This window comes from Varanus komodoensis, unplaced genomic scaffold, assembly GCF_004798865.1.
Source record: "Varanus komodoensis strain SLA01 unplaced genomic scaffold, ASM479886v1 scaffold6_2, whole genome shotgun sequence".
NCBI classification, from domain to species: Eukaryota; Metazoa; Chordata; class Lepidosauria; order Squamata; family Varanidae; genus Varanus; species Varanus komodoensis.
Genome location: NW_025336346.1, coordinates 7,107,672 through 7,134,829, shown reverse-complemented (window position 1 = coordinate 7,134,829; position 27,158 = coordinate 7,107,672). Strand labels below are relative to the sequence as shown.

The 27,158-nt window shown below is 46.1% G+C and overlaps 1 protein-coding gene across 1 annotated transcript in view; it reads right to left on the bottom strand.

The window, feature by feature from the left end:
• STAB1 (stabilin 1) overlaps window positions 1–23,603 on the bottom strand; it is a 115,030-nt gene extending 91,427 nt beyond the window's left edge. The window contains exons 1-9 of the mRNA XM_044451507.1: window positions 23,529–23,603; window positions 20,792–20,922; window positions 17,045–17,160; window positions 15,970–16,055; window positions 8,916–8,985; window positions 8,249–8,344; window positions 5,311–5,427; window positions 3,202–3,398; window positions 839–987 (exon numbers count right to left, since the gene is read on the bottom strand). Of these exons, the coding sequence (XP_044307442.1) occupies window positions 839–987; window positions 3,202–3,398; window positions 5,311–5,427; window positions 8,249–8,344; window positions 8,916–8,985; window positions 15,970–16,055; window positions 17,045–17,160; window positions 20,792–20,922; window positions 23,529–23,603 (1,037 nt within the window). The remainder of the gene's footprint in view (window positions 1–838; window positions 988–3,201; window positions 3,399–5,310; window positions 5,428–8,248; window positions 8,345–8,915; window positions 8,986–15,969; window positions 16,056–17,044; window positions 17,161–20,791; window positions 20,923–23,528) is intronic.
• Between the last annotated feature and the right edge of the window lie 3,555 nt (window positions 23,604–27,158).

Sequence of the window (27,158 nt, the reverse complement as noted above, 5' to 3'; positions counted from 1 at the left end):
TTATGAATTATTTGTACAGCTGGGTTCGGATGACACTATGACCAATAATAACCCATTGTTTAATGGCAATCCATACTCAGCTCATACTCGGCACTTGAATATGGGTTATCATGTTGTCTGAGCCACATCACTGTCTCAGGCTGATCCACCTTTCCCCACCCTGCAGATGTATTAGGACTACAGCTCCTCTAACTCCCAACCAGCATAGGAGCTGTGGTCCAATGTATCTGGATGGCTCTAGGTGGAGGAAGGTTTACCTAAGCTACAATTGTTACCTATTGTGCAATTGTTAGGAGACAAAAATGCCACTCCGGTGGTCACAGTAGATACGATGCACATGGAGGGCTGTCCTTGTGCTTCTACTGTTGTTTAGTGGTCGCTGTTGTTTAAAACTTCCAAGCAGCTATGTGAGGCTGCTAATTTGATGAAAGAACAATGTGCAGACTGGCCTGGAGCATTTTCACCCCACCCAATTTCCTGACCTAAATTGCCATTAGATATGTGAGATATAGTGTGGGGGAAGATAGAAGTACAGCTGCTCAGTCTGATCATGGATGTCCTGGATCCTTGGCATCTACCTGGAATTTCTTGGAGTAAGTGGTGTTTCCTCAATGTAGCATTGCTCCCAATGCATTGCACTACAGTTCCCAGTTACACTTGAGATGAGAGTGCTTGGTCTATTTCAGCAAAGATCAAATGTATGGAGAAACGGTGTGGAAGGAGCCCAAATCCCTTGATCCAGGACTCAGTTCTGGATCCAGAATTCTAGCAGTCAAAATGAGGACAAAACAGTTTCCACTCAACATATTTAAGTCATTATGTATATTATGCATCTTACTTGACAGTCCCACTGGGGTCCTCTTCACATATTGAACTGCTGTCACAGCTGAAATGAAAGCATCTACGGAAGTTGATGGGCGAACAACCCATTCTATTTCCCCATTGCCTGCTGCTCCTGGACATTCCTGTCTTACACAAGCAAGTTGACTACGGAAAAAGAAGGTAGATCAGCAGTTTTGTGCCTGGGTCACAGCTCCTTCAGCTAATCTCATCCTTGCACTTTATTTATTTGCAGGATTTTAGAACATGCTAGAACACACCAGATGATCTCAATAATGGGGAAGTGATAAAGTTTGCACAAGGGACCATCCACTGGTCATGCAATGGGAATTCACCTTGTTCTCCTCCCTCCTGTACTCCCCCCATCTTGCAAACCTCAGAATCTGCTCTAGAGGGAAACTACAGGATGCAGGGCCTCTCCCAGTCTCCCTAAGCTCACCCCCTTCAGATGTATCAGCAAAGGCTGTTCTATGCATCCCCAGGTATTGATTCTAGAAAAGAGATGAAAGCTTTTTACACACTGGGTTCACATAATGCAACAACCCACCATAGGCAGCCAGACATTGTAGCTTGTTGTGCCTTCTGAATGTGGAGCATTTTCTGCAAGGTGGCTTATTCAGTGGGAACAAGCCACCCAGACAGCCCATGGTTTCTTGCACAGTTGTTTTTGCCCATGAGATATCATCATGTCATCTGAACCGAGGAGGCAGATGTTATCAGTGGCCACTGCAATTGACTACAGAGCTGACTGACAAAAGCAACCAGAAAGCCCATGCCATTCACTCCTCATGACCTTGCCAGGTAGCAGCACTTTGGAAGACCGTCACTCATACCCTGGCTTTTTCAATTATAATGTTGGTGCTTTAAAAATGCACAATTGAGGTCCTATCTGTTATTTCTTCTTCATCTTCATCTTCTTCATGGTTGTTGTTGTTCTTGTTGTTGGTCTTTGTGCTTCATTGCAAAGGACCAGGCAAGAAAAACAAGTAGGGGAAAGGAGGAGCCAGGCAGCACACATCAGAAACTCCATAAATGGGGGAGGGGGGGGGCCAAAGGAGCACATGCACCAAGAGGGGGGCAATATCTCCCCTTGGTGAAGTGATCCTCTTGTTTTTCCATGCTGAACTAACATTTTTCAGTGTCCTGATCTATTCAGCACTTCCCTAGCTTTCCAGCTAATCACCCTCCACCTTTTCACGGCAAGTTTTTGGAGCAATGGCCTTGACGGTTACTGCAGGTCCCTGACAGTTTTAAAAATAACCATCTGTGCGTATGAAAATATAATAGATGGGAAGCAAATGGAGGAGGAATTTACACATTTCCGTTAACTGATCCAACAGACAATTGGGCTTGTTGTGGATTGTTCCCCCTTCATTCCTCTCGCTGGCTCCAGCACATGTCCCAAGTGCCATTGCAGCAAAACTTCCTGAGTCAGCATCTGCTCTTCACAGGGCCTGCTGGGGTTGCCAGCAATGGAGGGAAGCTCCCTGCTGTACATCAGATCGCCTGATGGGAATAATTTTCAGGGCCTTTATGAATGCAGAAATCGGTCTGCTGGCTGGAGGGATTTTGGTGTTGTACAACAGTGTAGGAGGGACTCTCTGATACCTAGCCTAACCTACTGATACCCATCTTTTGTCAATGCCCTAGTAAATCACACATACACACACACACACATACACACACACAGGGCACGAAATGAAAGGCTGCTTCATTTTACACTTAAGTAAGAACACCCGCTCACAAACTGCCTTCCCTCCAGCTGCTGTGACTCCCCACGCACTTTCCCGATCTCCCCACATCATTGCTAGCTGTCACATCTTTTTATTTGTTTGGAGGCATGAAGTGAGGGAAACTGAGAAAGACTGAGGCAGGGTGGCAACAACAAGGAAAGGCGGGGGGGGGGGGGTTGCTGTTGCGGCCAGGTTGCTCTCTAGCAGTTTCCAGTAGCCTGTGATAAAATTGCCCTGCCATGTGTGGACAGCCCTAAACAAGCCATGGGTTCTCTGGGTGGCTTGTCCATGGAAAATAAGCCAACCTGCAGAAGCTGTGCTGTATTCGCATGATGCAAGAGCCCATGCTGATCTTTCATGGTGGGCTGTAGTGCTGTGCCACCAGGTCACCTTCTTCAACTTTCCAATTTCTTTTTTAAACCAAGAACTGGAAGGTAGAGAAGCTCTTACTCAACAGTCTCTTCAGCAAGATGCTTGCATTTGAATAGTCTATCATCTGCTAAATGACTTGTTTGGAATGTAACTGCTATTATTTGCATACAGTACTAGGTTCTTAGTACACTTTTCACTAAGCAAAATCATGGGGTTGTCTTTGATAAGCAAAGCACATAGTAATTAATCAGCTTACCTCTCCTGCACGTTCGAATGCACAGATAGTGGAGTTCTTAGGGCAGCCTCCGTTGTCAGTGAGACAGGGATTTATGGGTTGGCATATCCGGCCATTCCCGTGGTACCCTTCCTTGCATGTGCATTCATAGTCGATCGGCGCAACAGCCTTGCAGGTTGCAAACACTGAGCACGGGGAAGAACTGCAGGGGTCCTGGGCTGTGAATGATGTCAACAAAGAACATGACGGGATTTGTAAGCTAGTCCTGCATTTCCAGCCCAAATGTAGAAGTTTCAAGGTAGGAATGTAGCCAGCCAGTGGGAGAGGCAGAATACATGCTGGTAGACACTGATGCAATTCAGTGCCCACAACCAAAAGCTCATTTTTGATGGCACCTTCCCTGCATCAGCAGAAGAGGACCTTAAGCCAAGTTGCTAGCAACTTCAGTGACCTTCACCCATCTGGTGTCTCCCACCATTTTCTGACCATTGGCCAGGATGGGATTGAAAGTCCAGAACATTTGGAGAGGCCCAGGTTGGGGAAGGCTATACAAGACCAAGCGCTTGGAGTCACAGTCATTGATTTGGCCAGTGCCGCCTGCACTGATTCACTTGGTCCCCACAAGAAACTTTCTTTGCACCTGACATTTGTAGACCCTTTTCTCTGGGCACCTTCTGTGTTCACATGCAACCACTCTCCTGGTTATAAAGCACATATTGAAGGCTTCGCGTCTACATCAGCATTTTGGAGCTGGCCCAGGCAACCTCTCATGCTGCTACTATGCTTTGAATGCCTTGCGTCACATTCTGTCAAGCCTCCATGCACAACTTTTCCCAAGAGTTCTCTCTCTCTGGGTCTCGGTCCTCAGATGGGTGAACAATTTGTGGAACAAAGAGCAAAAGCTAAACAGATTCTGGTTGCCTGGCTTTGGCCCAGCATGAGGTCTTTTCACTGGTTCAGCATAGCTTTTACACACAACACATTTTGTTGACTTTGGCTGTTCATTAGCCCTCAAGTATGTGTGAATAAGGGGCTGTGTGTGAAGACTTTGGGAACTAAACCCATGTAGGGAAAGGAACAAACAAGCTGCAGTGCGTCTCACCAAAGACAGTTGCCAGGTCTCTAATAAATTCTACACTTTTCATTATGAGCCCAATTGCACTAGGAAGGAGAAGATAAAAGAAGCGTTCTGGAACTTAAGTGTTCGGTTGTTTTTATAGATCTTAAATAGTTTTACTTTTTCCATTTTCTGCTTCTAGTTTATATACGAAAAAATACAGACTGAATCTCCCAATATTTCTGAGTAATGCAGATTCTGGAGTCAGATCTGGTGTTCAGTCAGAAACAACCTTGGCAGTCAAGGTAGATACTATCATGATGTAGATAGAAGCGGAGTCTGATCCTATTGCTTCCCTTGGACTTCTCAGTGGCTTCCTGTGCCATCAGTTATTGGACCCTTCTGGGCTGCTTGGCGTGGCCAGAAATTTGAGACAGCATGTGGCTTTCAACAGCCATATGAAATTACAGGAAGAGGTTGACCAGTTGTGTGGGGATGGCATCTGTTTCTACCTCTCCTTTTCAGCAGAGCCAGGGAGGCTGAAGAAATTCCCAACAAGTCCCTAGACTAGACATGGGGGAATCAGAGAAACTTCAGCCCAGAAAAGAGTGGGGTGTTCACAGAAACCTGTGGGGCTGAGGTGTGGTGGTTGCCTTGATCTAAGTCAGCTTTTCCTAACCTGGTCTCCCCACAGGTGTGTTGGACTGCAATCCCCATTATCCCCAGAAATCCTGGCCATCATGGCTGAGGAGTTAGGATGCCCCATCACTGCAGAGGGAAGCAGGCTGGATGGATTACTCTCCCCTGAAAGATAAGGTGCATACTTTGGGAGTACCATTCGATGTGTGTCTAGCATCCAAGGCAGGAGCGATTTTAGCCTGGTCCTCTGGTGTCCCAGCTACAGTAATCCCCAGGGAGGAGTGACTGCAGGGAGAGTGAGCTGGGACTGAAAAACCAGGCAGGAGCGGAAATGCACTTGGCCCACCTTACAAGATTGCCACAGGCTCTGCATCATGAAAAGATGCACATGGGTGGCTTTCAGTGCTACATAAGCATCAGTTACTTCCTCTCACCTTGACAGTAGCTCCCATGTTTCCTGTACCCCGGCATGCATTCACACCTGGGCTGCCCGTCCTTTGTCACACAAAGAGAGTTGGCTTGACATATCACACCTCCACAACTGGACAGCTCTGAAATATCACGACATATAAGTTTTTATGAATTGCAAAATACAAGTGACTTTCAGACCACCATACACATTTCCTTGAAAGTACTGCAGACGAACAAATTGAAGTTAAAAAGAAGCTTTTAACTTGGTGCATAAAATTCAAATATAAATTGAACAAATAGGAAAAAAATGTAAACAGTATTTTTTTTACTGATTTACATTGATTTTATTTTTAAAATCAATGACTTCTTTGTTCCTCCTTCTCATTCACAATTTTGTCAAAATGTGGATCTTTCTGGCTGACTGAGATCCACAAGTCTGCCTATGGATTCAGGACCAATTGACTGCCTAGACCAATTGACAAAAGAGAGCTCAATCCAAATGAAAACAAAATAATTTTTGGTGAAAAAGTCATGCTTGCCCATTTTGGCAATTTGCCAAAGCAACAATTTGGCCTGGGAGTGCTCAGTGAGTGATCTGGTATCTCAGCCTCCATGAGGACAGGCCTCTAGCAAGACTAAAAGTGCCGGCAGAGGGACTGCCAAAGAGTAGAGACGGGGAAAGAATGATCTAGCTTGCAGATATTTTAAAGACAAAAAAGTCCTCTATGCCCATCTTCTTTAACCCTTGTTTTTACAGCCATGCTGCAACATATACCTGGAAAGTTTTTTACTAAGAAACTTCAGCAAGGAACAGTAAAAAGTCAAGGGCAGCTTGCTAGTAGGGGATCAAGAAAATGCCACAACAGGACTGTGAGTCTCCTCACTGAATCACAGAGTGGAAAGGGCCATTTAGGCCACTGGGTTTAACTGCTGGAATCCAGTTCCAAGCATCCCTAGCCCTGGCTGCTCCATCTTGGCTTGGAGACTCCTGGGGACAGAAGGCACACTGGAGCTCTGCCTCAGAGGTGGGCTCCCTTCAGCCTTGTATTTCATGTCCTACCCCCGTGGATGACAGACAGCAGAATGTAGCTCTCTTCTGTGGGACAACCCTACCCCTTCTCAGTTTCCTTTCTTAGAGGTAAACATAGCCAGTTTCCTTGCAGGATCTAGGCTCTAATCCTCTGACATCTTATGACCTCATTCCAGTTCACCTGGATCCCACTTAAAGTGTAGCATCAAGAACCAACCACGGTATTTGAGCTGAGGTATGACTAGTGAACTATCGCTTCCCATTACTCTGAAACTACTTCTGTTGATCTAATCTGGAATTGCATCAAGGTTTAAGAAACTGTTTTACTTTTAGCATAATTTCAGTAAGAAATAGAGGTCTGATGTTACTGAACAATCCAATAGTTTAATTTTTAGATGACAAGTTATTTTTTCATGAGCTGTACTGATACATTTGAATGTAAAAAAGAATGAATGAATTGCCCAAATTGTCCAAAGGTATGTCCGATTCACCACTGAAGCAACAGACATTTTAAAGAGCAGCCTGTAGAAATCTGAGCAACACGCTCCTTCGTAAAAGATGAGCGCAACTGTTTGCACAAGTAATCTATTTCATTCTTTATTATTTCATGTAGTTGCAACCTTTATAAACTGCTCTGCATCTAAGTAGATTCCAGGATGATGAGTGGGTCACAATCACACACATCATTAGGCCTATCTGGGCAGTTTTGCTCAGGATAATAGCATTTGTACATCTGAGGAGAAGAACAAAGGCCTTCTTGTGGGTTTCCTGATATTTCCACAATAATGGCAATGCTCTGATTGCAAAATGTTTGAAGGTGCGAGAAAATCTAGGGGGCACCCCTGAGCTATTGGCCCGGCTGGAGTTCAGTGGAGACACGGCTGCTCACAGGCCAAGGGTGCTCACCCCAGCAAAGGCCGGGCGCCAGAGCACCCTGGGCTGCCTCTTCCCATGGCCCCCTGCACGCGCAGCAGCCTCCCTGCTCACGGCCCCCCTGCCTGTCAAGCAGCCCAGCAGTGGCAAGGAGAGCAAGTGGAGGAGGAGCTGCGGGAGCAGGGGAGAGGGCAAGTTCCTGGAGGCAGGTGCCCATCAGGGGTGCCATGCCAACGGACCTCAGCATTGCTCTCCCTAGGGAAACTCACAGGAGAAATTCCAGTCTGTCAGTCCTTATCTGTAATTACTGGATGTCCAGCCCTGGGGAAATGCCGTTCTCTTTCTTCACCTTCTCATAGATAGCGAAGGGGCAACCCCAGCCAAGCAGCCCCGGGTGCAGACCTCGTGAGCTGTTTGGCTGAGTTATTCTTGGGATCCTTACCCATTTTTGCTTGCAAAAGTTTAATGTTTAATTTATTTTAAAGGAACCGCTTCTGTCTTACGGCTTGGCTCCTTAATAAGTGTATTTATTATCTTTATAGCCCACCCAACTCAGGGTGGCTCACACAGTCCAGCTCTTCCTCTCAATCTTATTTCCACAACCATACAGAATAAGGAACTGGAGGTAATCAGTTTATTTGCCTAGACTGAGGCTTGGCTTCACTCACACTCTTGGACTGCTTGGCAAAACACGCTAACTTTCTCTTGAAAGAGTTGAAACATGCTCTGAAAAAGAAACCTGCATTCTTCCATGAGACATCTGTTACAACATGAGCAGCTGGTGAGAAATTTGGCAAAGAGCTCTGAGAAATCTGGCAAAGAGGGCCTTGTGAGCTGTTCTACATTACAGGGTTGGACGTACAGGCATGCCAGCCTGTCACATCAGCATAATTCACAATTCTGGTACTGGGTTAGTGGCCCTCCCATTAATAGGAGCCCTAACTAGCAGATGCAGCTTAGAGATAGCACAAACAACACTGGCTATTCCAAGGGCATCTCCCTTGAAACCAGCATCTTTGTGGAACTTATAAAAAGGAGAAATTAAATGCTATACATACCTTGGTCACACTTTGGACCAGTGTAGCCAGCATAGCAGGTACAGCTTCCATCACCAGAGGGTCCATGGTTGCAGATTCCATGCTGACACTCGCATACTGTGCAGAAAAACAACAAAACAGGACAAAATCCATACCCTTGGCATGGCTCTGGAAAGGTTCATCGCAATCGCATTCATCAAGACCAGTCCCCATTAACCTTCGGAGCCCACTCTTGGTGTTGAAAACTGGTCACTCAGTACAGTTAAGTGATTGGGAGAGTGATCCTGTGGCCTTCTCAACAACATCTGGAAGGCCATAGGATTTTTCAGAGCCTTGGGGCAAAGAGAGCCACACCAGCTTTCTCTTCAAGGTCATGCAAACAACCTTGGAGAAGTTGCACTGTGGAAATCCTGGGCGGTCAGGAAGTGGAGGAGACCAGTGCCACCAAGATACAACATATCCTGGCGGCACCTCAGCCTCCTTCCCTCCCCTTCCAAAACACCACAATTGGATGGCAGAAAGTGGCTGTCAAACTGCTTTGCAGGGCAAGAAAAGTGCAGGGGCAACTTGCACTCCAGACTCCTCTCAGCCCACAGAGGAAGTGTGCATTCATCTGAGTTCAGGGGGCTGGCACACCCATAGGATCATGCCCTTGGCTTCAAAAAGGCCCTTTGCTTGAGAAACTTACCAGATTGACAGTCAGGTCCAAAATGATTCTTATCCTGGCAATCTTGGCATGCGTAGCCACCATAGTTCTCCTAAATGAATCAAAAAGAGCAACTTCGTACAACAGCACTTCTGTGATCCTTTGCAACATGCTTGGTCTCACCTGCTAGGCAAATGTGATGTGCCAACCCAGTCTTGGGTTGACTGAATAATTTCAAAAATAAATGAAAGATTCTGCCCACACACATTGTTAGTCACCTGCTGGCATCCTTGGTGGTGGTAAAATGGTAGCATGTAGTTAATTTTTCCCAAAGAAAAGCTATTCTTCATAGATTTTTCTTATGACAAACAATTGACTCTAAGTTGAGACAGGAAGGACTCAAGGGAACATTCTTCCTCAAAGCAGTGTAATTTAGAAAGCGAACATTAAATCAGGCATAAGCTTAATTTAACATAATTATGTCAAATACCTTCTAGACCAAAGTACGTGAACTTTAACTACTTGACATAATGACTAAAATAAGTGGAGCTTTGTAACTAAGGACACAATTCTATGCATGTTGACATGGAAAAAGTCTTACAATGTTCAATAGCATCGCTGTGGGGGAATATGGGGAGTCACAGGAGCTTTTTCTGCCTAAATATACAGTAGATTTTGCCCTACGGCTGCAAACTTACAGCTACATCTCTGAGAATAAGCATCACTGAACTCTATGAGGCACATTTCTTAGTAGACGGATATAGGATTTCCCTGTAAGTGGAGTTTTTGTAGTATGCAAGAGCCATAAACTAAATCTAACTACTTGAATAACCCCCCTGCATTTTATTGTGTTAGGAAATAGTACATCTTTTGCTTATTCTGCAAAACATAATATTCTGCATAACATATAGAAGTTCATAATGCACACAAAGTATACATAAATTGTATTAAAACCCCCCTGCCATTTCTTTCCATCTCTCTGTGTACAGATGCTAAGACACGGATTCCATTCATAGCATGACAATCCACTGGGGGTAGAAAGCCACATGAGGCCGTTGTGTTGTGCAAACCTAGGTGTTTCCTGCAGGGCTGCTTGTGGGGAGACTACAAGGCACCCAACAGCCCATGGGTAGTTCTTTGAATTGTTGTGTCATCTGAATGCAGGCAAGGAACCCCATCATGGGTGGTGGGAAGTGGCTAGTCAGCCACTCAGCAAGAGTGGCAAAGCACCTTCCCACTCTTGCCAAGCGAGCCCAGGCCGCTGCCTGTACCAACCAACCACCTGATAGCCAAGCAGCATGGTGGGGACCCCACATTACTGGCTTCATGCCCCCTATCAGCCCTTTAGTGCTCCCCATGGCTTTCCCCACTTGCTCTTTCTTTCCTTCTGGAGATTGTTTCTCAGATCTCTGAGCTGACAGCTACTTTTTTTGACAGGGACTTACACAGGCACAGGTAAATACAAAAAACAATAGATGATATTCTCAAGAAAAGCTCTTTATAAAGAAGCCAAAGTTTAGCAGCTGCTGACAAACCTCCACACTTTTCCAGCTTCCTTAGCACCTAGAGTTTTGCGAGAGCATAGAAAAGTGCAAGGATTGTCACAAGAAATAGGTCCCCAAAGAACAGTAGAGGATCCCAATATAAAAGGGATGATCTACTGACTCACCCACTTTTGCAAGAAAAGTTAGCTCACAGTTTTCATTTCCCTTGACAGCTCGGCTTTTGACAGCTGTTAAGAGAAAGCAAAGTGAAAAATGAAGCTTTCCGTAGTCCTCTAGGTCAAGGCATATGATCGACATCCAGACAAACCCAGAACGTTGCCCCGGTGAGGTTGGCTATTTTGGACGTAGTGCAAGTGAGAACCTCCACACTTGCACAAGTGTACTAGAAGAGCTACAGAAAGTGTGTAGCGTTGGGGCACACCTCTTTTTTAAAAGGTGTGACTGACCAGGAGCATTTTGAAAGACCTGCCCCAAGCTGTCAATGTATGAGCTCTGGAAAAAGCAGGGGAAAGTGGGAAAAACTGTAGCGAACACAACAGAGCTTACAATCATGGTGGGGAGAGCAGACAAGTTTAATAGGGGTTCCCTCAGTGACCCGTGGCAGGACTAAGGGAGGAAAGAGACAAACACACAGTGAGCTCAATTGTCTGTTGGTTTGTGAAAAAACCCACAGTGTGTCCACCTACCCTACATAGCTTATGCATAAGGTGGACTGGCATGATATGAAAATTCACTTATTGATCAGGTTCATTTACTTACAAAGCACATATTATAATAATAGGCAATAATAATAATAGTAATAGTAATAATAATTTATTTCTATACTACCACATAGCAGAAACTCTCTGGACAGTTTACAGCAATCCATAAAACAAAACAACAGAATACTATACAAAATAAATACAATACAATATAGTAAACTACTATAAAATATCATAACATCAGAGAAGCATTAAAATATTTGAAAAGTGCTAAAATAGCACAAAATGACTCTGTAAAAGACACCTGGGATGGGTTATCCCCTCAAGCCCCCAGGTGCCCAAGTAAGTCCTTAAAGGCCTCAGCATAAGGGGCCACCTTAATCTGGCACCAGAAGATAAACTTCCTGTGGGGCTGGCTGCGGTGGGAGGTTGTTCCCAAGGAGCGGGGGCACCACTGAGAAAGCCCTCCCCTCTGTTGCCGCCCTCCAAGCCTCCCTTGGAGTTGGCACTCAGAGGAAGGCCCTGGAGGTTGAGCCTAGTGCCTGGGAAGACGGCAGCTGCAGGAGATGCTCCGGCATGTAGTGGGGTCCCAAGCTGTGTAAGGCTTTATAGGTTGATGCAGGCACCTTGAGTTGGCCCCAGAAACATACAGGCAAGCAGAGCAAGAGGACCACAGCCAGTCCCACGAGTTCAGACTTAAGGGTCCTGGTTATTCATCTGCCTGCTGCATCTGCACCGGCTGCAGCTTCTGAACCCTCTTCAAGGGCAGCTCCATGCAGAGTGCATTGCAGTAATCTAATCTAGGGACGACCACAGCATAGATTACTGAAGCCAGGCAATCCCTGTCCAGATAGGAGCATAGCTGAGCTAGTAAATTCTCCAGCAGGAAGAAATACTAATTATTGGGCAGAAAACAATAATCTGTGCTGTGGGAATTAAAGGATTGGCTGATTTATTTTGGGTTTTTTTGTCAGGGGGAGTTCTAAGATATGCGTAACTTGAGAATGGAAGAATTGGCAGCGCTCGGGTGAATGAAAGGCGTAAGGAGGACTCACTGCCCTGCCCTGATGAGCTGCAAAGAGGGCTTCTCCTGACCTGGACCACAGTCCCATCAGGGTGACTCGCTTGTTGTGGCCCCCACTATTAAGCCATGCTAGTAAGCACGGTGCATGGAACCTCCTGCTTCTCTTTCTCCCCTGGATCTCATTTCCCTGCCATACCGATGGCACACGCACTAGCAGCCTTTAAGTCAGATGGAAGCCTCCTACTTGACAGCAGCATCTGCTGGTGCAGTGCCTGCCCCCCCCCACACACACACACACCAGCAAGCCCTCCAGGCATTGCCCTAGAGGCCCCATATGCTGGTGCAATGCCATTATGCTAGTGCTAGATGAGGGTGGGCCCTGCCCAGAGGGCCAAGGATTTAGCCTTAAGAGGTTGTACGTATAGCTGTTGCTTTAAGAAGTCTGTAAAATCCTGTTTTTTAAAAAACAAAAACACAAACCTTTAAAAAACACATATGCACACACTTTTTTAAATGAGTTATGTTTATTCACTCAGAGGGAATTATGTTATGAATGGGCCAGTGTCTATAATTCTCCAAGCTTTGTCATGCCTTTGGAGACAGCTTCCTGTACATTGGAGAGTTTTTTCCTCTTGCATTTTATTCTCTCTGTAGTTTTTATGATGTTGAGAGCTACCTTGAACAACTCTGGACAGGCAAGGTGAAAAGTCATTAAATATATAGATAAAATAAATTGTACATGTTGGGGCTAAGTGGCTGGAGAAATCTTGCTGAAGAGATTAATGTTTTTCTTGAAACAAACGGAAACAGACAATTTATGTTTGTCTAGAAGGAAGTTCGCTTTTGCTACCACACAAATAATGGGTGATTCACATGACTCATTTCAAGCTTGTTTTCAGATTTAACATTTCCAGTCTGAGCTAATTCTTTGCAACTGCATACCATCCTCCAAGGCCATCCTGGAAAGTTTTGCTCATGGTTTGCCTGATCAGACAACAAATTTAAGCTATGCCAAAATTCAAACAGGAGTGGTGTTGGAGAAAATTCTGCGTGAAAAGATCCCTAAATGCAAGTTGTTTCCACTGTTGCTCTTTGGGCTGCAACGAGGATGACAATGAGCAGGTTCACACGATATGAAAAACAACAGGGTTTTTAATGCAAATTGCTCCGTCACAGCATCCGAACCTCACTGCGGCATTTCAGTGTGGTACCTTTGGTTCTGAGAAACCACAAATGGAAGCAATAGCCTGTTCTATGGTGTCTCAGAACTATGAGTACCTGTAGTGCCATCGGACCCAGGAAACACAACCCATAGGGCAGAACCATAGAGCCACTCTGCAAGAGTGCCCTGTCACCATTCTCGCGAAGCGGCTGACCAGAGAGTGCTACTCAAGAGCCGCTTTTTCGTACAACTGTCAGAGGCATCCTGGTTTTTTTGCCTCCTGCTCTAAGGATCATCTCTGGAGCAGGGAGAAGAGTAATGCTGCTCAGTTGATTTCCTTGCCACTGCTCCTGTATGAACAGGGGTGGCGAGAATCTACTGGGTGCTGACACCCAGTCGGGGCCTGTGCACCTCACCAGATTCCCTGTGTTGCCCTTGCTTACCAGAGGGAAACCCCTCACGCTCCAGTGACAGAGCCAAGAATCCACTGGGCAGAGCCGTGGAAAGGAGCAGCACTGCTCATCTGACCCCCCTCCATCCCTTCTATGCTTGCTAAGACCGCGCAGCTGCTTCTCGCCCCGCCACTGGCTTGTCTGGGCTAAGCTGCCTCTCACCGCTGCTGCTCACATGAGAGCAGTGGCACGGGGGAATCCACCGAGACACGCAGCCCCCAAAGCCTAGAGGATCTTGTCATGAAGGGGGTGATCTACCGGCCATACTTTTGCAGGCGAAGATCAGTTGTAGCTTTGCTTCCCTCAACAGCCCTCAAAGATTTTAAAGTAGTATACCCTATTCGATATCTAGTATCTGTTAGATATTAAGCCAAGGTCAAGGTTATGGTGATGGCACGTTAAGTTGTAATTAACTTGGGCTAGGCTGCCTGCCAGGTTGCCTTCCCTGATCGATCCGTCTGATGCACACTGCAGTCAGGCAGCAGCGGGGCTCCCCATAAAAGGCGCCCACTTTGTGGGAAGCCTACCTAGTGTGCAGGCACTCGACCAGGAGCCCCATGCCAAGAACGCCAAGGGGGGGGTGCTGCGCTCGCTATGGGACCCACTAGCTGAGTCTCTATACCCTCAAGGGGGGCGGCTGTCCTGGTCTAGATGCCATCATAGCCCAACATGGGTGCAACAAGCCCTCCCGCCTATGGGGTACTGTGACTGTTTGTTGCCAGCCTGGGAATATCAGTCTGAGCGACACAACAGTGCCCTGTGGACTGCAGCCCGGGTTAGCCTGACGGGTTGCTGTGCGGCACTATCACACTTGTAGCGGAGCCATCTAACGGACACGGTAACCGAAAGCACCTCCATCAGAGCTGGTTTGGCAGTGAGCTGAGAACAGCGCGGGGATGTGACGAAGGCTGCCCCAGTGAAACAGCTTGGCTTAGTGTTCGCCTTTTCTCAGCCAAAGGAAAAGATTTCTTTAGATGAATAACAGGAAGATAATGCAGGCCGGCCAGGGCAATCTCAGAAGCTGTTGCAATGGAGTTGTTGCGGTCTCTAGGGATTCCATGGAGCTGCATTGTTAGCTTAGCTGTGGCAGCATTTTGAGTGGGCCAGCTATGAAGATCTGGAATGCAGACTCTTTAAAATCGGGAAAGGCTGGCAAATTTTGTTCCCCACAACCATGCAGCTTCACTTCGTTAAATGGTTCTTTACCTGTCTGTCTGGCAGACGACCCCTTGCTAATTAGCCACACAATGAGGAAGCGTGTTACCGGTACCCGCCAAGGCCTCCGTCCTTCCCTTTGTGAAGTCAACAGTGCATGATCACACACATGAGGCCTCCTTGCCTGGTTTTTCCTAACTGCTGCCTTTACAGTAATATACAAGGGAATCAGCAGAAATGAGTTACCCCGTATACTTTCACTTTTGCTGGTAGGGGTTTTAATTCATATGCATCGTGCATTCTGCAGAACACACATGGTGTGCATTTTTCTGGTGTGCACGCACACACTTTGTTGCTTAGGAGTCACGTTCCGTGTCATTCTGAAGCTTACACAGAGTAGTATAAAATTCAGGGAAGTTGACAGCACCAGGGCAAGCTAACCGCCACACAAGGTGTAACACGAACTCCAAGAAAACTTTATGCGGAGCAAGGGATCAAGAAGCCCCATGAAGACGGGGAAGGGGAACACGGGCTGAGTGCGGTGCTTCCATCTGCCGGTATGTTACGGCTCCACTGCCCTTACCAAGGGCATCAACAACTTCACGGGGCTTCCACAAAATGGGCATAATGACAGTAATGCAGGACTGGCCTAACTCCCACTCTCTCGGTCCCATTTCTGCCGGCTTCCATAGGCTTATACTAATAATAAACTTTATCTGTGTGTGCCATCGGGATAATTTATTAAATGTTTACAAACCGCATAAATGATCATATGAGTTAGAAAGATCACGAAATCCCTCTTGCTCCTACCTTTATTTTTGGTAGACATGCTCCTGTTCAATTACATCTTCGCTAGATTCCTGAATTTCTATTTGTGTGTTAATTAATCTATTAATGGGAGGGCAATCCTTTCCCACCAGCCGTAGTTTCTCACAAAACGAACGGCCAGAATCATGGCTGTGCATATCGGCTCCTATCTGAGGTTGTACAAGGGCCAGACAGTTTTTGGTCTGTTTGAAATGGAAGTGGGGACTTGGGGATCAGAGCTCTTCCAGGAGGCCACTGTCCCCTTGCCCCTTCGAAATGCTCCTGCTTACCATGCAGATGCACGTTCCATTCTGCGTCACACCGTCCAGACACACCCCATGGCCACCGCAAACATTGCCTCTTCCACCAGGGCATTCTGGCAAACCGGCAAGCAAGCAGACAAAGAAGAAAAGCCACAGGCATTAACGTGGCTAGAATCAACGCCAGCACGGCCCTGCCATCCTCTTGCCACCACACAGCTGCCTGCGTTGGCCGTAATGCTCGTAACTCTGGCGCACAGGCCATCTGAATGCCGCCAGGCCCACTGGTGTCCCCGGCCACAGCGACTGCCCTGGCGTCCTGAGGGAGGGGCCTGAAAGTGTGGCGCTGCAGAGGGTTTGGGGCAGGCGCCCAGCGCTGCCCCTCAGACTACCCTCCTCCAGCGTTCAGTCTATGTCAACCCTAACTGTGGTGCTGTTTAGGGAAGTCTGCCACCTGGAGACTGAAGATGGCACCGCAGGCTTCAGACAGAAACATATTGGAGTTCATGAAAATGTACTCAGTTTAGAGACAATTAGGTACCACATCTTTAGGATCCCAGTAGCGGGCATGCCAGGTTTTCAGTATTTAAGATCCACCATCTTTACACGATGGTGCAGACAGACAGACTCACATTGTCCATCAATACTTTGCATGTCCCATTTGACTTCTGTTCAAGCAACCAGCCCTTAAATTAATGTCATCGCATGCATGCATACATACATAGATTCAAAGTTCTGTATAGTGAACTGGAATTGTGGGAAATCCCCCATCCTTCTAGACACGAGCGTTAGCCCAGGACCATCCAAAGCCATGGGTTGCAAAACTGAAAATTGGCCCTGGGAGGTGAGGAAAAGCAGGAGGCAGAGCCTGCAGTGGGGCTGGGGCTGCCTCACTGACCAAGCAAGAGCAGGGGGCTGGCCCTCCAGTGTCCCTTCCAGGTGGGATGAATCCAAAGCATGGCCTGCTCCCTGTCCATCACAGTCCCTTCCTGTGCTTCAAGAGGGCTGCAGTGCTGACAGCTCCCTGTGTCCCCCACAAACCCGGAGCCCAGCCCCACACTCTAGGTTAGGCCCCAGAGGCCCTGACAGCCCAATGCACTCTTACCATAGCATTCAGAACCCCAGAATCCAGGGCAGCACTGCTCCTCCTCCATATCCTTCTTACACAGATAAGTGCAACCTTGCAACGAAAGGGTCTCCCCACTCAGCTTTACGGTATACCTGAAATATAAAAAAGAACAGCTCCAGAGCAGTGATCCTCACGAGGAAAGGGCACTCCAGGTATTTTTTTCATAGATAGAGTCAAGTCGATGGAGCCATTGACTTATTTATTTTAACTTCCCTTGTGAGTGTGTGTGTGGGGGGGGGGCATTGTGAGGGGGCCTCCCCTTCTAAAGCACTGTGGGTCTGATCCCAACTGGGACTTCATCAAGGACTCACATCAAAGCAAAGCAAACGAACGCACATTGCTCCACTGTGCATGTTTCATTTGGCCTTCAGGCTCAATCTTTGATTCTCTCTCTCTCTCTCTCTTTCTCCTCCCCTCCCTCCCTCTGTTTGTAGATGATGGTGGTGGTGGTGGTGGTGGTGGTGGTATAGGGCATCTGTCTATGCTGCTGGTGAGAATGGCTGTCCACCACATCTGAGGGGACCAGGTAGCAGAAGGCTCCTCTAAATGTTTGTGTAATCCAGTGAAAGCATTCAAGTTACTCTGGATGCCTCTGCTGGAAATTTCCTAGTGCTAGTGCAGAACAAAAGTTCCAGCAAAACTGTATTATTTGTTCATGCCTCAAACGCTGAGTGAAGCTAAATCTGACCAAGTCTTTACTGCAAGACACAATCTGGGACTTGGTTCCCTGCTGGTTTTCTCAAGAGGGGCTAGTGGCAGTGTCAGCTTGGACTTGTGGACACCCTCTGTCTCTGGTGGCTGCCCCATGGCAGAACCAATGAAATGAAATGAAATGCCCTCCATGTAGGACAGGGCGGGGAACATGTTATGGGACAACACTCCACTCATCCCGAGACCGATGGGACCTTGCACTCAGCCAGATGTGCTTTTTCCCAAAACAGTGCAACAGTGAAAGGGTTTCTCCACCTTCCCTGTAACTCTTCTTCTAAGGTGTGATTTTGGTAACTCAGGCTGTCCTTTTTGAGCCTAGAATTATTTATTACAGTCCATGGCATGGCCTATTCTGCAAAATGTAAAGTTCACAGTGTGAACTCGAACAGTTCCCTTCCCATCGTGTATAACTCCACCTGATCAGCCAGCTTTCCGTGTCCGTGTGCACACGTGGCCCCAGCATATTCAGCACAGGCCCAAAGGGACAGACCAGGGCTGGCTGCTTTGCAGTTAAGACATCTGCTTTTAAAATAGTCAAAGGCTGCCACCAGCCGTGGCTTTAGGCGAAGGCAGCCTCCTCCAGCAGCTCCTTGGGTCATCTCAGGAGTCATTAAAGGCAGCAAAGTGTTCATTATTCAGTTTTGCAGGATAGGTGCTTTATTGCCAGGGAGAGGAAAGAGATGCTGGCAGAATGTTCTGCCTCAGCTGTCAAAATTATTCGGTACTTCTTGGAGCTACCCACGAGCCTTGGGAGTTACACACCTTGACCTGGAGGAAGGGGATGGGTTGTACGCTGCTTGGTCTCGGGCCACAACATTTCTTGGGCTGGCCCCAGCAGCAGCTAGGTGGTCTGACCATGATCCAGACTGCAGCCGATGCAGAAGGGGAGCAGAAGCTTTTCTGCCTGTCCTGCGGTCCTGGCTAAAAACAGCCCTTTCCCTGTACTGACACCAGCTGTAAGGGGAAGATTGTAAGGAGAAGAGTAGGGCTTTGTGCTCTCGAAATACCCACACTGAGAGCACCCCACGTTGGGCTATTTGGTGGTTTAACCTGCCTTGAACACAGTTTGCAAACTGTGGTTACCTTAAATGCTGCAGGTAGAAGGCTAAATGGGATTTAGACCACCTCTCACCAGTCTTAAAGCAGCTGGACTGTTCCTTGCACACTTCAAAGGATGATACAAAAAGCTTAATTTTAGCCTCCAGAGCCTGGGGAACTCTGACTGCCAGGGTAGTAAATTCCTCCACGTGAACTTGCTCAGCATCATCTTCAGAAGCTCTCCTGTGGGTTTCCCTGCCAAAAGGAATGAGATGGGGCCTCTTCGGCTGGGAACCCTGCCCTTCACATGCTGTCTCTGCAGTGGTTGCTTGACACCCAGTCTGTCCATTTCCCAGCACTAGAAGAAAACCTTCTTATTTGCCTCTTAGACTTCAGTTTTAATGGTTACTCTGCTTATTTTGCATTACGCATCGGCTTACATTATTCAGCAATTCTGGGAGTCTGTTGCCTGAAGAGTGGATTTTTTTATTTTTATTTTTTTAATATCCATGTGGTATCCCCATCCCAGTCCTTGATTTGGACCAACCAAAGTACTACAAAAGACTGCATAAGCTTTCAAGTTGTCAAGAAATATTCTTTAGGGTAGATGATACAAAAACAGGACTTGGGGAAGAAACAAAAAATGGCCAAAAATTAGACTAGATGTTGTGCCCATATGGTCAGCAGTTTGGACTCTAGTGGGTAATGCAGGTATCAGGTTGTAACTAGTAACACATTCCAAGAGAGGGAAGCATCTCAGGAAACATGAAGACCTGATCTCTCTCTTGCACTGGGCAAAACACACAAATTCCTCAGTAAGTACCACATGCCACAAGGGCTACTTGGACATTCAGGGCTTCTGTTCACAGAAACATAATGTCTGTGGTGCCTCCGTGCCACCGGCTATAAATGTTTAGCATACTCACTATGCTAAACCAGGCCATAAGGAAGATTGGAAAAGGGAACCAGATTGCTCCATTTTGCCTAGCAACTGGAGTTCCACTTTAGCATCTCACTTTATTCAGCAGAACTCTTGTTCTCAGCCTATTGGACAACACCTCCTTCATAAGTTCTTTTCAAAACCAGCTGACCGCTCAAAGTGTAACACAGCTAGTGCTTCCTTAATCATAGGATTTTGCAATGCTCAATAACTGCCTATTTTTGGGAGGCAGAACTTAGTATACAGATAAACCTTGTAGGGAAATCTTCTTTAGTATCTACCAACCTACATACCCTCTTACATTATCTGCTTGTTTCATGGAATTTAATGCAAAGTCCACACAGATGGATTCTCTATAACCTTTTGGCAGCTAAAAGACTGATACTACAACATTGGGGAATAAATTCTCATAGCCTAGAATGGAGTGAAACCAGGACCTAATACTTACATCTAGAGACTTATATGGATATTTCATATGCTTTTTCTGAATTTTATGGATAATTCTTAGAAAGCTGTATTTTCATATATATGTAGAAACACTCCATAATCATGCACTGAAATGATATATTCAAATCTATGTAGCTACATTTATTTTCCTTTTTGTGTGTGGGGGGATTGTTTTGCTGAAATCTGACAATGAAAATATATAATAAAAGAAATGTATGCATACGCATACAGCTTCTAGATGCCCATGAGTGAGGATCAGGTCATCCAGAGATGGGCTTCAAGCCCATGCTTTACCATCTTGATGACATTTGAAAGAGCGGTGTTTCCCTATAAGCGTGAAGAGCAGCCGCTGCCTTGTACTGGAAAAGATGAAGGGTCCACTCTGGCACACCACTGGAATGGGAGCCAAGCCTTCTCCTTGGTCCTGGTGAACTCAGCCAATGAGATGCAAGCCCGCTTCTCTGATTTGCATAGCCCCACCCCTTATTCTGTTTCTCAGTCCTACAGTAGCGAGCTTTAGGAGAGCCACATGCAATGTGCTGAATGCGTCAGTCTGAAAGAAAAGAAAAGAAGTCACAGCAGCTTACCTGCATCTCCCTGCCCCCTGGGCCATTCTGACCATTCCAGTTGGACATGACAGCCTGGGAGCTATTGCACAGGAAGTACAAGGTGTGTTCTGTGTAAAGGTAGACTTTCGGTTACATCGCATGGACCTTAGCTAGAAAATGAGATGAGAATACCCATTTATTCTTCCAAGTACATGCCGTGATGAAAACAATCAAACTAAACTGGCTTTCAGGTTTTCAAGTGAGAATCCTAATCTCTCATCTCTGTGGGGAAAAACCCAGTGAAGATTGCACGGGATCAGTACTGGCATATCTCAGTACGTCTGTGTCAATGAAATATTTAGGCAGAGACCCTTCTCTGTCAAAGCTTCCATTTTGCACAGATACACAGTTACCAAAACAGTCGGGTGCTAGTAACCTGACCTACCCCAGCATCGTGCACCAGAAATAGATGCCACACAGAGACTATTTTGTGATGGCAGCCTGCAGGCTACAGGGCTCTGCTTGCTCATCAAGGTGAATCTTTCCAGATTCACTGCATCCACACAGTTACGTTTTGCCAAGAGCTAAGGGAGAGAACCCAGATGTAAGCAAAAGGAAAAAAGAAAAAAAGAGGAAGCAACAATCTTGTCTGCCTATAACTGTGGTGTCTGCGGGCAATTCATGGGTCAATTAATCCATAGCTTGCTCTTGAAAAGAACTCACGGATGTAGCACTCACAAGTCGCTAGAAACCTGAAATGGCTTACATGCAGTGTGTCCCCATGATTTGTAAGTTAATTTACTAACCCACTAATTGCTGCCAAATTCCACCCTCATATCTGAACAGCCCCTGTGCGTATGTGCAAGGAAAGTCTATTTTGCCTTGTCTCCCGTTTTTCTGACGCAAATTGTCCCCCTCACTTGTGGCGATTCAACATGTATGCTAACCCTTGGCCAAAACTCGTAATTCCCCATTGTTAAAGCTGCTTTTCTTTAAAAACAAAAAAAGGAAAAGTACACTGGGATTCTCTTATATGTGTTTGCACCTAACATATTCCTGAGGATGCTAGTTCTTCACCGAAGGACATACGAAATTGTGTTGATGAATAATATTGTTGGAATACAAGAACCAACCGACTGGTTAAATCTAAGCAGTTCATCATTCTATTTTTTCCAAGAGGAAGTTCACAGTCCAGGTAAACCTTCAGATTTCATTTGATATGCAATATATTGTTGGTGCTGTAAACATGAGTTCCCAGGGAAATCAAAGGAATTGTGCACACATGCTGAAGGAAATGAAAATTACCATTCGCTTAGCCCAATTTTTCATTTCACCCATTCAGACTGTAGCTAGATTTAGAAAAACCTGCAATGTTTTCATAATGCAAACCTTGCCATTGATTCAACTTCAGTCAACAGTCAGGCAAACTGAAGCTCCAGAAGCAATTCTCCTCTTACGGGACAAAAGACACTGCTAAATCTGCCTGTTGCAAATTTGTCACTGGCCTCCTTTTTCTTCCTGCTTGCTGGCCTGCAGCTTGTGGCTTGAGTTGTGGAGCACCTTTGCCAAGCAAGTTTGGAGCTGGAAACACTGCATTTAGTCGCTATTTACAAGAAGATGATTTGCCTTAAGCTATGTGTATTATAAACTAACATTTTGGAGGTGCACGATATTTAAAACAAGAAAAAACAGGCCAGATTTTCTGTTTTGTACACATATATGCACACAAAAGTGTTCCCTTGTTTTTTCTTGTTTATAGAATGAACAAATCATTATTTTTCCCATTTTGTATGAACTCACCTTCAAGGTGCTTTCCCCCAGAATCAGTACTAAGGAAAATGAAAATTCATTTTTGCATTTTCTGCCTATATATCTGTCCATCCAGCCATCCTCAAAAGGTTGCCACCAAAAGAAAGAGATCTCAATAAAGCTTAATCATAATGTAACCTCAGCATGGCAAAAGATGGACCTGTATCTACTGGTAGGTATATGGGTGCTCTGCATTAGATCAGAAAGGATTCCTGACACTTCTTTAACAGTAGACCTTCCCACCTAAGTAAAATGCCTGAAATGAAGAACGTTTGCACTAACCGGGAACTGATTATCACACAGAAGGACTGTGAGGTTTGTTCGGTTCCAGTATTCAGAACAAACCTGTGTGCACAGAATTCTCCAACTCTCAAGTGTATGTCCTTTGCACCAGGTTCCAGCTGCTGCAAATTAAATTAATGTTCAGGTTGATGCACAAGCCTGAAGTTTGCCCACTGCAGATTAGCTGACATGTGCTTGTGAGAACATGCACCATTTTAGAAGAAGCCTTTCTCTTATGAGAGAGAAGGCAGGAGACCCACTGCTGGCCATCTGCTGTTTCATGCTCATTAAAACAGTTAACCTGGTTGCCCAATTAATTGGGAGCACTTTTTTTAATCAACCCTAACCATAGCCAGTTTTTATGGTTTATGCTGACTGCTGTAAATATCTTTAGATGCAAGTGGCATATAAATCCTTGTAAATAAATACAACACAAGTAGATATTAATCCGTAAAGCTTGATTACACAGAGGTTATTTTCTGGGTTTAGAGTGGAAGTAAAACTTTGCAGCAGTATAATAGGCCTTTGAACCATGCGGTTGGCTATTTAACATGCAGGCTGATCCTGTGCCTGCTCATTGAGAAGCAAAGCAAACTTTCTCACTGAACTTCAATGGAGCTGATTTCCAAGCTCTCTCTGCATCTACGGCTGCAGCTTTCAGCACCCAACAAACCGGAAAACTTACCTGTTGGCTCTGCCCTTCCCCTGGAGAGACCCAAAAGGTTGCTAAGAAGAGAAAGAGTAAGCCAGGAATCTTCATGGTGATGCTCTTGCAGGAGAGACCTCTGTGCTTAAAGGGGTTTGTGGAGGATGCTGTTTATGTAAGAAAACGCCGCCTACTAAGGACGGAATCCAAGAAACCCAGAAGTTAAATGAAAACAGAGAAAAAGCATTTCCATGCTGTGAATCTGCTGAATTGTCAGCAGATCTTGTAAAGGGAAAAAACGTATAGAGGTACACAAACGACCTAGAGAAAGAAAAAAAAAAAAACTTTTGCTCCAAACAGGAACACCAATAGATTTCCTCTCTCCTATCAGTTCCAAACAGATGGAAGGAAATCCTCTACTTTTCCATCAACATGGAATGGAGTATTCTAAGGTACTGATGGGTGAACTAGATGTAATATCGATCCAGGTGGTAAATTCATATGGTGCTATCATTCAATTCTTTCGGGGGGGGGGGGTCCTACTACCATTTAAGAGCCTGACTGTCTTCTGTAAGCAAGTGGCTATTTTTACTTAAAAATGTAAGGGACTCATAAAAAAATTATTAATCCAGCATTCCACTAAAATTCTTTATTTTCAATGCATGCTGGTGACAGCTAGATTAATCCCCTGAGGTTTGCCTCCTCCCTGAGCATCTTTTGCAATAAAAATATATATCACTCAAGGGTCAACTTTGTTGCCAAGATCACCACAAATGCACGCAAAAACTCCCAACTCCCTAAATGCCTTTCACCACTGAAAATAGAAGAATTTCTCAACTATACATTTAGGAGAAAGCAACTGCTAATTACAATGGTTTAAAAATATGCGTTTGGTATGTGTGTGCATTGGGAATGTAACGGCCAGGATCTAACCCCACTGCCACTACAGCTGGTCTTTCAAACCCAGGACTTTGGACACATGGGTTTGGGCACATGGGTTTCTTGAAGTGCAGTCCCTTCATGTAACAGCAGATTATTTGTGAAACTAGGGTGGCTCGGTCCAGAAATAATTTGTGGTATAGCATGGTGGATTGGCTGTCCAGAGAAATCAAACTCTCAAAAGTTATTTTGCGTGCATTGCATTTATCTGCTGTCTTTCTTCGATCGCTGAGCTCAAGGCATTATATACACAGAGATCACAAAAGGGCTGCCATCTTAGCCAGCTCCAGGCTCCCTTGGCTTCAGCCAGGGTCCTGGATCTTGGGAGTATTCACAGCATGGGTGGGCAGGAAACAGATCACTAGGTGCTTAGGATGGCAACTCCCAGCAATCCCGACCACTGGGGACGTGGGAGAGACATCTGGAAATTTAAGGCTCAGACATCTGGAGGTCTACTTCCTGGCCACTCTTGCATTAGAGCCGCTTTTCACAAGTGGGTGCTCTCTCCCCTTTCTTCACACTCTCCTATTTGTACACCTCTATGATGTCTTCTTGACTCTCCTAGCTAAACAGACCAGACAATGTTTCCTTTCCTCATAGAGCAGGGGTCTCAAATTCAACTTACCTGGGGGCCACTGGAAGTAGAGTCTGGGTGAGGCTGGGCCGCATCAAGTATCCCACCACCGCGGTGGTGGGGGGCCGCTCATCCCGCGTGGCTCCCGGAGGCTGGCCCAGGCGCCGCTGGCGCTTTGAAGACCGCAGGGCCCCTCCCCCGTGCCCCACTCGGCCTGGCAATTGGCCCGTAGGCCGCGAGTTTGAGACCCCTGTCATAGAGTCTTTGCTCCAACCATTTCATCATTTTGGCTCTTCTCTTCACATATGTGAAGGGATCTCACAAAGCTAATGCAGCAAACTTGTCTTCTGTAGCTCAGCAAGGTAGGACCCAAAAAAGACTTTGAAGCAGGCACTTGTACAGCCATCTATCACAAAAGCTGCGACAGCAGGTTTCCTCATCAGCAGGTGACTGGACTAGACGCCTCTATTCCGTTGCAGAGCTTTCCCCATTTGATTAATCGTTGTGAGCTGCCCAGAGAGCTTGGCTTATTGGGCAGTATAGAAATGAAACACAAACAAACAGCACCATTATGTAGCTTCTGAAACCAGCATTCAAACAAATGAGAAGTATTCTCTACGGCCTGGATAGCGACTGTAGACACGGGTCACTCTGGATTGCCGTTCAGCTTAAGAGCCTTTTTGGCAGGGCTAGGCAGAGGAAGAAAAGCAGCAAACGGCACTATATGGCAAGCCAGCCTGGCTCTACAGCACATCCCTGACCAAGGATAGTGTTGTTGTTGTTAGTTATTGCCCTCTGTGGCCCAGGTCAGGGACAGATAGCAGGTGGTCCGTGGACTGCACGTGCCTCTCCCCACTGCTCCTGCAGGCCAGCATTTCTGGCTTCTGAACGTACTGGAGCCAACTTCATCTTGTTCCTAAGCTAAGTATGGCCGCTGCAGTGCTTGAACTGCAGGTCTTTCTTTCTTTCTTTCCCCAGAGAGGTCCGCCTGGCGCCGTCATTTGTTTTTCGGCACCAGGCGAAGACCTTTTTATTTAAGCGTCATTTTAACTGTTAACAGTATTTGCTTTTATCTGGCCAGGGCGACTTCTTTTATATTATTTATTTTATATTGGTATTTTTATATTGTTATTTTTGTACTTTATCTTATGTTGTGAGCCGCCCCGAGGCTTCAGCGAATGGGGCGGCATAGAAACTTTTTAATAAATAAATTAAATAAATGAATAAATGTAGCCGCTGTGGGGATATGCACTGATTGCCTCTTAATGGCTCCAAATCGGCCATCCCTGGTCTAGGTATTAGGCAGTACAGAGAGCAATTAACACAGGACGGAGGCACAGCCCCATTGCCCTCTGAGGGGGAGGTCTGTCCATTCCATTGCTGGGGGGGTGTCTTCACCAGAGCTGGGGGGGGGGGAGTCATTACACATTTGTCCTTTCGATTGCTCCTTCCTTCCTGCTGCTTCGAACTGTATGCACTGGACCCCCAGGCTACATGCTGCTTGGGAAAGCCTGCCCCCTAGTAACTGAACAGGGGACTGCAGGCTTCAAACAGGTATTTGAATTGATTTAAACGAATACATGTATTAAAAATGAAATACTCCCGAGGTGCAAGCCCCTTGGTTCCTCTTGGTATCCATGCCAAGTGCCCCATGCATAGGTTTCCCTGATTGGCAGCTACGGAGTGACAAGCATCCTTTTTGGAAAGGGTCCTAATTCAGTGGCAGAACACTGGCTGTGTATGCAAAAGGTCCCTGGACTGATTGACCGCATCTCCAGGGAAGGCAGGATAAATGCCTCCTTGAAACCCCCGAGTGCTGCTGCCAGTCAGTGTTGTCGGCACTGGACTAGATGGACATGGTATAATATAGTTTCTGATGTTATAATTAGAAATAGAGGATAGATGGGGTGATAACCACTGGCTGTTTGTTTTGCAGCAGAGCAAGGGCAGATCAAGAAGCAATTGGAAACTGCAGCAGAGGCAAAAGTCAAATCTGCACAAGCAGCTCGAATGTTGTTTTCTATTTCCATTATTGAAGAGAGAAGCTGTTTCCAGTATTTGTGGCTTTGGTTTTGAGCACTGAGAATGGCTGCATCAGAAAGAGTAGGAACAGTTCTAGTTTCATTATTGTTTTTCCCATGTGTCCATGTACCATT